General features: G+C 41.3%; 1 protein-coding gene across 2 annotated transcripts in view; it reads left to right on the plus strand.

Annotated features, from left to right (window-relative positions):
* LOC138203620 (neurexin-3b-like) overlaps positions 1 to 15,517 on the plus strand; it is a 306,123-nt gene that overhangs the window by 78,503 nt on the left and 212,103 nt on the right. For both annotated transcript variants that reach the window (XM_069158621.1, XM_069158622.1), the window contains one exon: positions 1,784 to 1,945. In XM_069158621.1, the coding sequence (XP_069014722.1) occupies positions 1,784 to 1,945 (162 nt within the window). The remainder of the gene's footprint in view (positions 1 to 1,783; positions 1,946 to 15,517) is intronic.

The following is a 15,517-nucleotide window of genomic DNA, read 5'->3' on the forward strand; positions in this document are numbered from 1 at the left end:
CACAAAAAGTCCCCATTTTTTGTGAGGACTGTCGTCCAGAACTGACAGAAGCTTGCCACAATTCCAAAGATGGTGACCTCGACATCGAGCCCTAAAAGAGGATCTACCAAAAAATGGCAACCCTTAACCTTCATTGCGGGAGCTCTGACAGTTGTTTCCTACTCACTATGGCGCATGGCATGCCCACACCCCATCGACCTATCACCTCCAAGTCTCATATAACCTCCACCCCATCATCCACAATAACCACTAACACTCTAATTCATTCACTCACCTTCCACCTTCCACCGTTTCACTCACTTTGCCCTCCCTGTGTGTGTTTTTGTAGCATGCTGGTGAAAGTGGTGTTTGCGTGTTTTTGGCTAAAGCTGATCACCTTTACCCCCCCTCCCCCCCGGGGCCCATATGCATAACGTTTCCAAGAATAAGCATACTGATCGAGGATTATTGGTGTGGTTCACTGACATTGACAATGTAACCATCAGTGTTTCCCCGAGCCAGACAGCCTCGGTGGGCCGGAGGTCGCGGTGTCGTTATGCGGCACGTCGGGATTGCAGCTGATAAAAAAAAATAAAAATGCTGATATTGCTTTTCAGCAGTTTGAGGTCAAAGTTTGTCCATTGACAGCTTAATTTTAGGCTTTTACTGCGCTTTTTGTCACCTAACGAGTGTCGAACAACGTTCACCTGCGTCCATCGCTCTGCTCTGCCGTGTGTGTGTCTGCGGGAGCGAGGCTTAGCCCCGCCCCTCATGAAACACACAGTCAGCAGAGCAGAGAAAAGACAAATTAGCGCGACTTTCAGTGACAGAAAAAAAATGCATGAGCGACTCGCACACTGTGCTGAAATGAAACGGTTGCACAGGAATTAAGTAAATGAATAGTAGTTACTGGATGTAACTGCTGTTCTATGAGTACGTTTGTATTTGGTTTCTTTCAGGCGGAAAGACAATGTGACAATGGTAGGGGAAACACTGACCATGACACCTGAGCTAAACCGGATCAGAGATCAGCATCAGCTATTCTGAGAGTGGATTTGAATACGGGCTCCGGTCTTGACTGTGCATGAGCCTCTGCACCCGGTGTGACTTGCTCTAGCTTTGTATGACACCATTGATCCACTTACTCCCTTACATGTCCAATTAAGTGTGTTAATTTGCCTTCTAACAGTGATGACCTTGGTTTGCACATTGATGTGATGTGAAAAGCCTCCCTTTGTTTTGCATGTGCGTGGATATATAGATGTAGATGTCTGCAAGAGAGGTTGAGAATGTGCGAGCGGGTACGAGCGAAGAGGTGTGTGTGTGTGTGTGTGTGCGTGTGCGTCAGTGTGCTTGTGTGCGTTCACTTACGTGTACTGTAAATGTGTGTGTCTGCAGTTACGGATAAACCCCGAAACCTAAGACAAGTGGAATCAATTTGTCCTTGGTTTGAACATTGTACTAACCCTCCCCCAACCTGAAGTTTCAGAACCAAACCTAGGATCCATTCTCTTACCCCCATCAAAGATAAAGAAAATATGCCTCTGCCATATTTTCTTTACCTGTCCTGTGAATCCTATGGCAAAAAATCCATTAACAAAGTCCAAACGCTGTCTGATCCAAAACAATTGCTTCAAGGTACCAAAAGATTCTGTAAAAAAAGGTCAAATGAGAAACAAACCTGCAGTGAAGAGCAGTTCATTTCGAATGCAGACCAAGGAAGAAGGTGTGTTTTATACACAGCACGCGATCGAATCCCAGAGTGTAATGGCTTGGCTTTGGCTATGTGTTACCCCCTCAACAGGTGACAATCTCCGTAGATGGAATCCTCACCACCACCGGCTACACCCAGGAAGACTACACCATGCTGGGCTCTGATGATTTCTTCTACGTGGGTGGGAGCCCCAGCACTGCGGACCTGCCCGGATCTCCAGTTAGCAACAATTTCATGGGCTGCCTGAGAGAGGTAGGAGATACTCACATGAATACAGATAGAGGATAGTGCATGACAAGTGTGGTGTGCAACTTTTCATGAGTTTTGCTGTCATGCGCGCCACCACTTTCCTCACATGTACTTTTTCAGTGCAGCTGTTTAAGAAAAAAACAATAATCGGCATACTTTCCCTGAAAGGAAGGGGAAGGAGAGGAAGAACTCAATTGCATTATCAATTAAAGCTGCTGAGTTGGCAGAGGAAGTATCAGACTTTCAATATTCCCCGGCTTAATCTAATTCATAACACTTACTGCAGTTTGTGTGTGAGAAAATATCCCAAAATTGCTTCTGTCACATGTAATTTGCAGCATCAGCTTGAGTGTGCTGCTAAAACGCCTCCTGACGGGCAGCAATCTGAAAGAAATATTTGCTTATGATGAAATATGAAAAAGCGCTGTTGTTTGGGAACATTTGTAATGTATTTGCCGGCTCTTTGAGCTTGTGAGCAGAGCCCAAAAAATATATTAAGTACCCTGTTATTTACATTTTTCTTGCCATTACTTATTCTGCAGCAAGTAATGATAATAAAGAGAGGGCCGATGGCTGTAAAACCGTCTGCATCGATCTCTGCACTTCAGCAGCAGTCTCACAAATACTATTATATATTTACTTGAGACTCTGTGCAAGTTGGTGTGTTCATATATACTAATACATATTTTCAATGATTTTATATTGCTATTTAAAAAGTTATTTTGGGCCTGAGGTTGGTAATGTTTGTAAAATTTATCTTCACACTATTCTCTTTATTGGTTGTACTTTGTGCCGACCTGCATTTAAACGTCATACCTACTTCTTCTCAGAGCTCCCAATAACCTCTCCTAGTAGGATATTCCTAGTTCAACAGGTCTTCAGGTGTACATCACTGGCCAAAAGTTTTAAAAATGACACAAATATTAATTTTCACAAAGTCTGCTGCCTCAGTTTTTATGATGGCAATTTGCATATACTCCAGAATGTTATGAAGAGTGATCAGATGAATTGCAATTAATTGCAAAGTCCCTCTTTGCCATGAAAATGAACTTAATCCCCCAAAAAACATTTCCACAGCATTTCAGCCCTGCCACAAAAGGACCAGCTGACATCATGTCAGTGATTCTCTCGTTAACACAGGTGAGAGTGTTGACGAGGACGAGGCTGGAGATCACTCTGTCATGCTGATTGAGTTAGAATAACAGACTGGAAGCTTTAAAAGAAGGGTGGTGCTTGAAATCATTGTTCTTCCTCTGTTAACCATGGTTACCTGCAAGGAAACATGTGCAGTCATCATTGCTTTGCACAAAAAGGGCTTCACAGGTAACGATATCGCTGGTGGTAAGATTGCACCTAAATAATCAAGAACTTCAAGGAGAGAGGTTCGATTGTTGTGAAGAAGGCTTCAGGGCGCCCAAGAAAGTCCAGCATGCGCCAGGACCGTCTCCTAAAGTTGATTCATTTGCGAGATCGGGGCATGTTGTCAAGAAGGGCAGCAAAGAAGCCACTTCTCTCCAGGAAAAACATCAGGGACAGACTGATATTCTGCAAAAGGTACAGGGATTGGACTGCTGAGGACTGGGGTAAAGTCATTTTCTCTGATGAAACCCCTTTCCGATTGTTTGGGGCATCTGGAAAAAAGCTTGTCCGGAGAAGAAAAGGCGGGTGGACAAACAAAAACCCACAATTTCTGACAAACTCCAAGCATTTATTATGCAAGAATGGGATGCCATCAGTCAGGATGTGGCCCAGAAGTTGATTGACAGCATGCCAGGGTGAATTGCAGAGGTCTTGAAAAAGAAGGGTCAACCCTGCAAATATTGACTCTTTGCATAAACGTAATGTCATTGTCAATAAAAGCCTTTGACACTTATGAAATTCTTGTAATTATACTTCAGTAACATCGGACAAAAATATCTAAAAACAGTGAAGCAGCGAACTTTGTGAAAACCAATACTTGAGTCATTTTCAAAACTTTTGGCCAAAGCTGTATAGTCCCACTCTGATTTTGAAACATTCCCACATGAATGCGCCATTAATCTGTTCTGGTGATATTGCAAGAAAAAAATAATATTGAAACACTGGACACTTTCCACCCTAAGCGGTCGCCATCTTGGCTACACAGAGGGCGGGGCAGGGCGGAGCCACCGGTGTTTTCAAATTAAGGCGTCTGAAGAAGCTGCAGCTGTTCCTGAACACCAAACAATAGTGTTTCTTTTTCACTGCTGCTGCTGGACAGAAGAATCGGTGTGTTTATTGAGCGTGTTAAACACAGGTCACAAAAACACGTTAATTTCTGAGTGAAATAATTAAAGCTGCAGATATGTTGGTGAGTGATGTATTCACATGCTGAGGTCATATCTGGACAGTGCAGAACTGCAGTGTGCGATTGGAAACAACACCACACAGTCGAAATTTCTGCACTGCACAAGTAAGAGCCTGTAAAAGTTAGTGTACTCAGGGAAGTATGTGTTTTGGAATGTAGCATTAAAATTGATATTTGCAGTGTAACCATATTTGGGGAAAAGGTAAAGCAGCTCTTCTTCTCGAACAGATCTCACACTGGACTGAGATGAACAAGCCCAGCAGCTGCTGCATCGCACTCTGAGAACATTAATAGCGGTGGTGCCAACGATATTTTCAGTTAGCAGTTACAGCTGTTGGATGTAAGGATTTAATGTATGCAACGCAGCTCCTTGGCGGATCATATGAAATGAGGACATTTAATACCGTGACGCTTAATTGATTCTCTTGTTATCCTCTGAAGAAAGCGGTGGACATTTCTGACTGATCAGGTGTCACCTAAGACATGCCAGCTGTCTGAAAAACAATGTCGTGATACCGCAATGAAATCTTAGAAACACACTGCAAAAGTCACAAAAGCTATCATGGAGAAAGCTGTCACAAACAGGTGACTGCTGAGCTAATAATGGTTCTTTTATAGGCCTAGTTTTGTCCTGAAGTGAACATGACGAGTTAAACCAACAAAACAATTTTGTACCCAGCTACTTGAGTGAAATCACTCCTGAAAGTCATGGCAACAGAAACTGATGCGTTCACTTCCTGATGTTCGCACCGGGTGTGCTGGGACAGAGATTATAGCTTTAAAAAAAAAAGGTAACAAACTGCTGAATCTCTGACTTCAAATATTTTTCATGAGCTGAACTGAATGTTTTTAATTAAGGGTGCTCTGATCAGGATTTTTGATGCCGATAACCAATCACAGGATTTATTAAATACTTTTTATTTATTGTATTTGTCAGTTATTCTAAACAACACTGTACAGTATTTATTATAATTAAAAGATAATCAGATATTAATTGACAAAAGTTTATTTATTGGACTACCATGAAATTCATATGCCTTTGTAGCATACTGCAGTCAGTCTTTTTTGAAAAGATTTCTATGCCCTCAGGAAGTTTACTTTAATCCATCTGTACAGACAGTCATATTTGATCCTTATTGCATTTAAAACTCTTTATAATATTTTTAAGTAATCTATAGAGACTTTGATATGCATCTGTGTCTCAGACAGGCTGGTCTCCACCGTGGCTGTTTTTCTCTTCTATCAAATTCGCCTCAATTTTGACAAAAGCCAGAAGAGTCCAGTGATATGCTGGCAAGCTCAGTGTGCCAACACCCAATGCACACACACACATGGGCACACGTGCAGACGCGCGCGCGCACACACACACACACACACACACACACACACACACACACACACACACATACATATACACATACCCAGTGGTGTGAAAAAGTGTTTGCCCCCTTCCTGGTTTCTTTTTTTTTTTTTTTTGCATGTTTGTCACACTTAAATGTTTCAGATCATCAAACACACACACACACACACACACACACACACACACACACACACACACACAGACAGAGCCAGGTTTGGGTGACTGCTAAGGCAAAGTCACCTTGTCTGCATTGTTGTATGTTTCGACTGAGTGGCTCAGACTGCTGTTCCTCCAGTCATTGCCAGGCTGGCTAATGCAGCACTCATCCATCCTCAAACTGCTGTGTGTGTGTGTGTGTGTGTGTGTGTGTGTGTGTGTGTGTGTCTCTCTCTTAAACACACACACACACACACACACACACACACACACACAGACATATATTTACAGGATAGTACATTAAATTCCTGCTATGACCCAGCCATGTCTTTCCTTTTATGTGAGCTCCCATTAATAAATAGTTACCATATCTTGAATTTGGACTTTATTCACTGCTTGATTTAGTGGGACACAATTAAGCAAGATTACTAAATCTCTTACAACAAGGATGAGAACTGTCTCACTCGACTCATTTGTACCTTCAAAGTAATCCAGATATACAAACCCTTTAATGGTCTACCACCAGGTGGAGGGAATGATCAAAACAGCCACATCACACACCCGGTGATTGAAATCTCCCTGTGATGCTATTGTATTTCATGAAAAATGTGTGCTTACATTGTTCCTTTTGCAGCATTGTAGGACTCGTTGTTTTTCAGTTCTTGACAGCTTTGGTAGTCGGTCCTGCACAAAGCATGAAACATAAATGAGCAGCTGGGCCAGAGCCGTACAGCAGGTACGCCAGCGCTTTATGGCTACTCTAAAACATGTTTAGCTTCAAAGTAGTATGAGCTCGTCGCCTGTGTTATTTAACCTGTGTTATGGTTGTTTGGAAAAAGTTTCCTGGATCCACTGTGTTTTTCATTAAGATGGTAGTTGCATCCATACTTTTGCCTAATAATACATTATTAATTTGTAAACACACAATAGTGAGACCTAATTGTTTGGTGGTTCAGTCTGTACTGAGTGAGTGAAGAGGGCTGTTTGGACATCCATTTGTCTATATGTTGATGCACATGATGATGCAGTACAGTCTCACACTAATCCTGACCTGAGTCTCCTCACTCATCTTCAACTGGAGGTAAATCTGACAAACCCAGTGTAATACAGCTTCTATCTATTCATACTTAGGATATCTTATATCTAATTTGTTGGTAAGATGCTTTCATTAGCCGTGTTATCTAGTCTGGTGATTGTCTGCAATGCTTCTCTACTGTCTGACTTCACATCCTCAAATCCAAAACCAGATATATTAATACAGAAAACACGAAGAACCACATTCGGTCAGTTGTTCACCTTTTCCAAATTTACTAACTTTGCTTTTTCCAAAACTTGTTCCCTTTGTACAGTACAAAAAAAAGGAAATGCTAATGTTCATATTCATTCATCATCATTAATAATCCTAATGCCAGTTTGTAATGGTGCTAAAGCAAAAACTTCCCCTTAAGCATTTTAATTGATTGATTGATGAATGTATGCGAGAAAACACATTTACTCTGATCACGATATTGATTTTACACTCAACAAAAGTATCAACACTACAGTTTGGTTTTCGCTCCTATTTTTCATGAGTTAAACTAAAAGGACTTCATCTATGCTCACAAAAGGTCTATTTCTCTCAAATTCTGTTCACAAATGTGTTCAAATCTGGGTTAGTGAGCACTTCACCTTTGCCAAGCTGATCCACCCACCTGACAGGTGTAGTAGCACATCCAGATACCAATTAAACAACCTGATGAGTACACAGGTGAGCCTTGTTAAAATAAAATCCGTTCTAAAACATGGAGTTTTATAATGCAACACAAGTCACAAGTTTTGAAAGAGCATCACATTTGCATGCTGCCTGAATCTCCACCAGAACTGTTGCCCATGAATTGACTGATCATTTCACTACCACAAGCCGTCTCCAACATTGTTTCTGAGAATTTGGCAGTACATCCAAACAGCCTCACAACCACGTGTGCCACACTTGTCTGGAACCAGAGAGCTGGATGTAACAGTTGAAACTCTCTCAAGGAAGCTAATCTGAGTGCGTATGGCGTCATGTGACGCCGTTCACTGATGTGGATGTTGTGAACAGAGAGGCCCTCGGTGGCAGTGGGGTTATGGTATAGGCAGGCATAAAATACAGATAATAAACACGGGTACATTTTATTGATGGTCATTTGAATGCACAGCGATATTATGATGAGATCCTGAAGCCAATTGTTCATCCGCCGCCATCGCCTCATGTAGCAGCGTGATAATGTACTGCACCATGTTGCAAGGATCTGGCCTTTTGTTATGACCAGTCCGAAGTCCCAATCTTGATGTGCATCACGTCGGGTGGATAGATTTTGTTGACAGAGGAGTTGTGCACAACATTTTTAAGAAATAAACATTTTGTGGGAATAGAAGAAGTCTTTCACCTTTACCTTTTAAAAAAAAGTGTTTGATTTATATTTTAATTGAATGTAAAATGCTTAAAAAGGGACTGATCCCTTACTATTGGCCACTTGAGTGCAGAATTCTCTAAATAAGCTCCAAATGACATGTTTTACATATTTTAGCCATTTCAAATATAAGTTAGAAGTTGCCTGTTTACACATCCAGACATTTGGATTAATTTGGAGTCTTGTCTCTAGCGACCTTACAAACCCACTACAAATCCAATCCTCCCTCTCCTTCATGCTGTGTTTTGGCTCCCACCACATCCTGAGGGAAATGTCTGGTTCTTTTTAGTTGCTAAATGTTCATCAGCTAGTCGCTGACTGTTGTTGGCCTCTGAAAAAGAACCACAAGAGTCTCTGCAAACAGCTGCCCAGTTTTTGAAGAGGCATACATTTGCATATTCCTTGAGCCATGCTGCGGAGGCAGTTGCGTCTATCATGTGTTTCCAATATTATCTGAACGAGTGGGACTCGGCATGAGTTGGCCCTTGAGTGAGAGCGTTGGGGGAAGAGAATGGAGATGATTCACGGGGTGGTTGTGGTAGCGGTGGTGTTGTGTGATCCTCAGCTCTTCATCGTTACGTTGCTCCGTTAAACGGGCGTGACGCCAGCTGCTACACATGACCATGCAAATTGCTCACAACTGCCCATGTGATCTCCTCCTCATACCTTCATTCATTTACGATATATCTTTGATTGTTCCGCATAGGCCCACGTTGTGTGTGTTTCTCTGTGCTGTGTGTGTGTGTGTGTGTGTGTGTGTGTGTGTGTGTGTGTGTGTGTGTATTTGCATGCAGGCTTTTCACCTACGTGTACTCCCTGTGGAACGTCTTTGTCTCGCTTGCCTCTCTTGCTCTCCTACACCGTATTTATTCCTCCCTGGCACCTCCACCTCTTCCTTTGGATTCAATATCCTCAGATAATGAAGGAATGATTCAGTTGAGTTTAGCCCGTTGCTCAGATCAGAATGCGTCAGTATTTCTGTCTGACTGTGTGTGTGATGTCTGGCTAAAGCACCTCAAAATGCTGCCGAAGCAGGAACGTTAGCGCATATTGGTCTCTGTTCAGTGTGAGATTAAAAACAAACAAAAAAAATCTATAGTACATAAGTTGGAGCTGATGAATTAGTTGGTGGAGGTATGTGTTGCCACAGTGAGCAAATACCTCCTTTTTCTCTTCCGTCTGACAACAAAAGAGATGCCGCGTGCTGCCATCACATCCCCTCCCTTGTTTCGGTCTTCGCTTGCACTCATCCTCGCCTCTGGGCTCCATGGGATGTCATCCATACACAACACAGACACACACGTCCCCGCCCACGCTCGTGTTTTGCCATGTGGGCTGTAGCGCGTCACGTGACCGATGGGCCAGTGGGCAGCCGCTCGGCTCGCTCTCCGGTCAGCCGGATGTTTTGCAGCGCCATGCAGTCGGTGCCTCCTCCACCCCTTCTCCCACCACCTCCCATCTCAGCTCCTCTCACTCCATCGAACCCCTCCTCCCGGCACGGCGAGGCGGCCGTGGCAGCGTTAGAGCTGCGTAGTGGCAACTTGTGTCAGACTGTGGGGGCGGCCGGGGCGTGCAATGTCATCTCTGCTGAGACAGGAGGGGAGCGGCGTGCTGGAAGTGGAGGAACAGGAAGAGGGTGATGAGAAGCAAGCGGTGCAGCCAGGATGTGAAGGTAGAAAGTGTTTTAAATAAAAAAAAAAGAGGGAGTGGCAGAGTGTTGGAGAAGACAGGTTGCAGGTGAGGTGGCAGCAGGAGGCAGAACACACTTATTATTCAGGGAGATTAAAAGAGTGATGAGTACGTGAGAAGAAGAGGAGAGAGGGGCAAGGGACCAATATTTGGCATTTGAGAGGAACATTGTCGTCATCGGTTATGCGTTAGTCACCACAGTACGTTCAGGCGGTGCTTGTTTTCCCCTCTATTACAAATGCAAATGTCACCCTGTCCTTTTAATTATTTTACTTATTTTTAATGTCACCTCAGAGGGCAACACAGTGATGGATGGGAACAAACCTCAGACTCTAATGGAAAGCCTTCACCTTTTACACCCACCCTCCTATAGGCTAAGCTGTGACGGGTAAACATTATTTGTTCAGAGGATTTTACGATAGGTGACAAACCTGTATTCTCAATTCTGGCTACCTCTTAACCTCACATTAGGTAAGATGACAAAAATAAATTTTGCTGAAAGATATTTATGAATTCCAGAGTCACAGGCCCATGGAGGACAATTACAGCAGAGAACTGATAGCATGAGATGAATGATGTTTTTTTGGTTGACAAAATTAGATCTATTTTGTAACCTGTCTTCTTTCAGAGTGCAGCTGAATACAGATACAGAGTTTTGGTGTTTGTTTTTTTTAGCCATTAGGTAACATTTATATAAAGTCTCTCTCCTGGCTTTGATTAAACCCCTAAAAACTCATCTCTGTTATTTAGATATTTATATTTTTTTCCAGGAGAAAAATGGCAGGAAAAAAAAAAAAAAAATCCCCTCATGCCTTAAAGTGGCTTAGATGGGGCTCCACACATTTGCCTTCATTCAGTAGGTGCTGACCTATGAATATGTAAATGTTCCCCACCTCAATTCTCCACCCAACCCTTCACTGTTCACCTGCAGCTCGAGCTGCTCGAACATATGTAACGCCCCTACCTGCCAGTTGATTGGCTCTTTACATGTGACATATGAAACCCTGGCTGTCTGAATCTGTGTTTTTAAGGCCGTTAGTGATAAACTGTAGTTCCAAATTGGAAATATTCAGCCAACATTGACTGCTTATTTCACTCATGATATGTCTTGTAGTATATCCAAAACACCACATTGACATGTTAACAAGGTTAAAAACTGGATTTTCACTGGTGAGCGTCTTTAGCTCCACTGAAATATGTGTTATGTCTGAATGTTATACAGAAATCAAGTTCACTTCAACTCGTTGCTGACTGCAGTCAGCACTGAACAGTTTTCTATTTACTGGACTGTACGACTTATAAGATGATCTCACACTAACTTTCCACAGGAAATGAAAGACAGGCTGAGCTAAGGCTAAACTCTTCATCACACAATTTTGACTTTATTTAATTTCCTGTTTTTGCGAGATTATAAAATAAAATGAACGATCAACAATTTGTCGTTTTGCAACCAAATTTTGTTTTGTACAAATTCTTTCACGTTCAATTGGGCCACCAACCATCTTCAGCTAATCTACATTAAAGTCTTTTTTTTTTTTAAGATAGTTATTATTGCAGCATTATTGATCAGCAATATAATGTTGAAACACTTTGAAATTCATCACCCCTTAGGCACAAGCTGACAAGGATATACACCAAAAAGAAATCAATTAAAACTTAAGCCTCCACAAATCAAGCATGTTTGATCACATCAACACATAAAATAAAATAAAATAAAATAAAATAAAATAAACTTTAACTGTAAAATGAATATGGTGATTACTCATTATGTGTGAGGCAGATGACCAACAAACACAGCTGAGATCAACCCTGTGTAGAAACACAGCATTTTAGAGCACAAAAACCAAGCTCTTCTTCTGCGTATGTGCTGCCGCGTGTCTCTGACATGTCGCTTCCTGCAATGCATATATTTGACACAAAACAAAATTAAACAGAAGGAAGCGAGGCAAACTGTCACCGCAGGTGGAGCCCTGGAGGCTGCGGGGCTGTAGTTGCCGTTGTGACCGCGGAGGCAGAGGCAGAGGCTGGTATTTAAAGCTGTGAAGCAGCATCAGCAGCATTTGCAGTGAGTTTATGAGCAAGTAAATGTGACAGACTGAACCGAACGCTTCACTGTGTGTGCATTTCAGAGGGCACTGTATGTGTCGCAATGAATAGATTATCATGTGGCAAAGCTGAAGCTGCCTGCCTCAACTGGCTTTGCACCATTCACTTTATTTTGTCACATTATGGGATCATTTCGACCAATTCACAGAATCACTCTGCCTTTGAGTCGCTGTGACATTGTTTCTCAAAAGACATGTTGCTTAAACGAAGTCATGTTTTGTTACTTGAAGCACCACCTACAAAACAGTATTGTATGTATTGTACAGCCTCTTCAGGATTTCGCGGAGTTTTTTTTGTGATTGTTGCAATTAAAATTGCTTCATTTTGCGACGGATTTTCTCAAACTTGCGATGTCATTTGTGGAGTTTGAAGTGAGTGTTTCCTGTAAAATTGCAGGAATTAGAAAAAAAAATGCAAGTCAAGAAAGAAACATTTTATTTTTTTAAGCACTACCTGATAAAGGAGTAAATATGTAATCACTTCCTTTTAATCATAATCATGCTTCACATCATAGAAATATTTTAGTTCTAATGTTTTATTTAATTTGTTGATGAGACTTCGAAAACAATGGGGCTAAAAGTTACGAAAAAAAATCATAAAAGTGACGTAGCTTTACAGAACAAAACAATCCGTGATTTATGTGGAATACAACGACTACATAAGCTGTCAAACTATGAGCTTTAGATGCAGTTTGATTAATGTGAACTCGGCACACAGGCCTATTGTATGCACAAAAACAAAGTGCGGTGTCTTACAACTTGACGCGTATATGTGTGCGTATGTTCAACAAATCCGTCTCTCTCTCTGCGAAGCTTCAGGAGCACCTTGTGTGTCTGTGGCTTCACTGCTCTTCAGCAGAATTACCCCGCTCCTTCATTAACACTGGGGCTAAATCAGCAGCTGACAGGGGGCCAAAAGGACTTGGGCACTGATCTGAAGTAGATTAGGGAGGAGATTGTGTGCGCGCGAGTGTCTGTGTGCGCACCTCCACCCACCTTCCCTTCCCCTCGACCCGTCTCCTTGCAGCCTTACCGGGGACCGATCGATGTACCGTCCGTAGAGGATCTCGGCTTCATGGAGTCGTTACAGTCCTCCTGTGCGTGCATTATAAATGGGCCCCATAAGGCCGTTGATAGGCCAAACGATAGTGGAGCAGAGTGCAGCAAAAATAAAGGGAAACATGAACGCAGCCGCAGTAGTCAGTTCCTCTTTTACAACATCTTTTCGGTTGCTTTATTGATCAGCCTGCAGTAGGATGGACAAAATCATAAAAAATATATATATGTCATAATCCCAAAACAGATCAGAGATGGATGATTGGAAGATTAGTGTGTTCCAGAATAGCACTGCCGTGCCTGGGAGTGTTTGGAAAGACTTCCCACTGTCAAGAAATTAAAAGTTCTTCATGAATCAAACAAACTGAGTGTACGATCAACCTGTTGGACCTCTGATGGAGACCTTGTGTTGTCACAGAGATTAAATATTCTTTCCATGTTGAGAAAATTCCACTTAATATGTCTCAAAGACACTTTGGCAAGTTTGAACAATTTACATCTAAGAACTGCACAGTGACCATCAAAAAAAGTTCTCCATTGCAAATGAGCAGCATTAAAGCATCTCTTTCTTCTCTCTGTCTCTTTTCATGTAATATTCAGTTTGTTCTCTCACCCAAGACTAGTCTAAAAGCGTGCTGAAAGTGGAATGCAAGGTGTTTGGCTTCAGACGAAAACACATAACATCAGTGTTTCAGAGATCAGTAATGGTGGTTCAAACTAAAATAATTTTGAGTTACAGGGCAGCGGCAATATTTTCAAAATAATCCCTTTTTTTCTCATCTGATGTTTGTCATAACATCCCAACGTGCAGTCAATCTGACAGTTGTTTGGGTAACTGCAAAGCAACATCAACAAATTGTCCTGATTGATAAAAGTCAGACAGCAAAATCATGCCAAAAAATGCTCTGTCAAAATCTAGAGGTTAGCTGATAATTATATGCAAACAAAGAGAACAAACAGAAATGATCCCCCAAGGCATGACTCATATTAGCGCGCTAAGCATACTCAAACACTGCGGAAACACTATAATTGGATCTATTTCTTGACACGTCCTCTGAAGGGCTGGAATGATCAAGCTTCAGAGATATTTTGACAATCTCATTGTTTAAGTCGTTTCTTAAGCAGAATTGCCGAACAGCCTCGAGTTCCAGCTTCTTAATTTCTAAGCTTTGCTTTTATTTATAGTGTGAGTAATAAATCTTTGGAAGTATTTCAACTGTGTGTTCAACAAAGCAAACAACATGAAGACACTTGCTGAGGCTTAAGGTAATTATGACAGACGGACAATTTATAGAACAATTTAGGTTGTAGATGGAAGTAAACAAATCATGCGCAGTACTTTACTTTCATACCTGGTTATAATATTGCAACATATGTGAAGGATTTTGCTTCTTATTCTGTATTCTGTATACATGTTAAAAGCTCTTCACCTAAATTTAGATCAGGACCCTCTTATGGTGTGTGCTTTTGCTTATTGTTGTGACCAAACATCTTTAAGCAGTTTTTGTCAAAATTTGTGACACAGTTTGCGATGTTTCATGTAATTCTTTTTTTTTTTACAGTATAATTGTGGAAATTGGAAAAAATTACAAGTCCAGGGAATTTTTTAAAATTTGATTTAACTTACATCTAATAAGAAATACTCATGCAATTATTTCCTCTGATAATAAGCATGCTGCACATCACAGACATCTTTTGAAACCTTTTAGCTCTCATCTTTTATTGTCTGAACTTATAACAACCATGAACTTCTGAATTATAAAACAAAATCCTTAGTCATGAATATGACATAGCTTTACAAAACAGACAGCCTGTGACTGTAATATAGAATACAGAATAATAACCTGCATGCAAAAATAGTTGCTTTAAATCATATTAATTCAACACATAATGTATGCACAATACAAAGTGCAACCTTTTACATACAACTGTACAGCTGCCTAAAACTCACTCATGTAATGTAGCACATACTGTCTGATTAAACTGACTCAAGGTAGTGTGTGACAAATTGTCATGTTAAGACCACATTTTCCTGAAAGCCCCATCAAGTTTTTCCATTTTTTACAGTCAACCAGCATGTGGTTTGTTTTGATGATGGGAGGTTGACATTCCTTGTTGACTGTAAATGAGTTATTTTTGTTGATAAAGCAATTTTTGTTTACTTTGTGCCTTCAATGGAGATTCAATCAGGAACCCTTTACTGTGGAGAAATGGCGGGAATTTGAAATTTTTATTAATTATTGTAATGACAAGATTTCCTCAAGGGACTGTATTTTACTTTTATGAGCCTCAATTAAATCCTCATGTTTCAATCGGCTTGCAGTTTTCTGTAGCAGTGTAGCTTTCTGTTCCCGCGTTGCTGCAGGGGGCTTTGTTTCCTGTATTTAAAATGAAATTAACTGAATTAGTAATGTGTGGTACGTCACCAGTAGATTAACAAAGCCTGACAGT

Source organism: Embiotoca jacksoni, unplaced genomic scaffold (assembly GCF_022577435.1).
Source record: "Embiotoca jacksoni isolate LCO1_2020_lvr unplaced genomic scaffold, fEmbJac1.0.p SCAF_23, whole genome shotgun sequence".
NCBI classification, from domain to species: Eukaryota; Metazoa; Chordata; class Actinopteri; family Embiotocidae; genus Embiotoca; species Embiotoca jacksoni.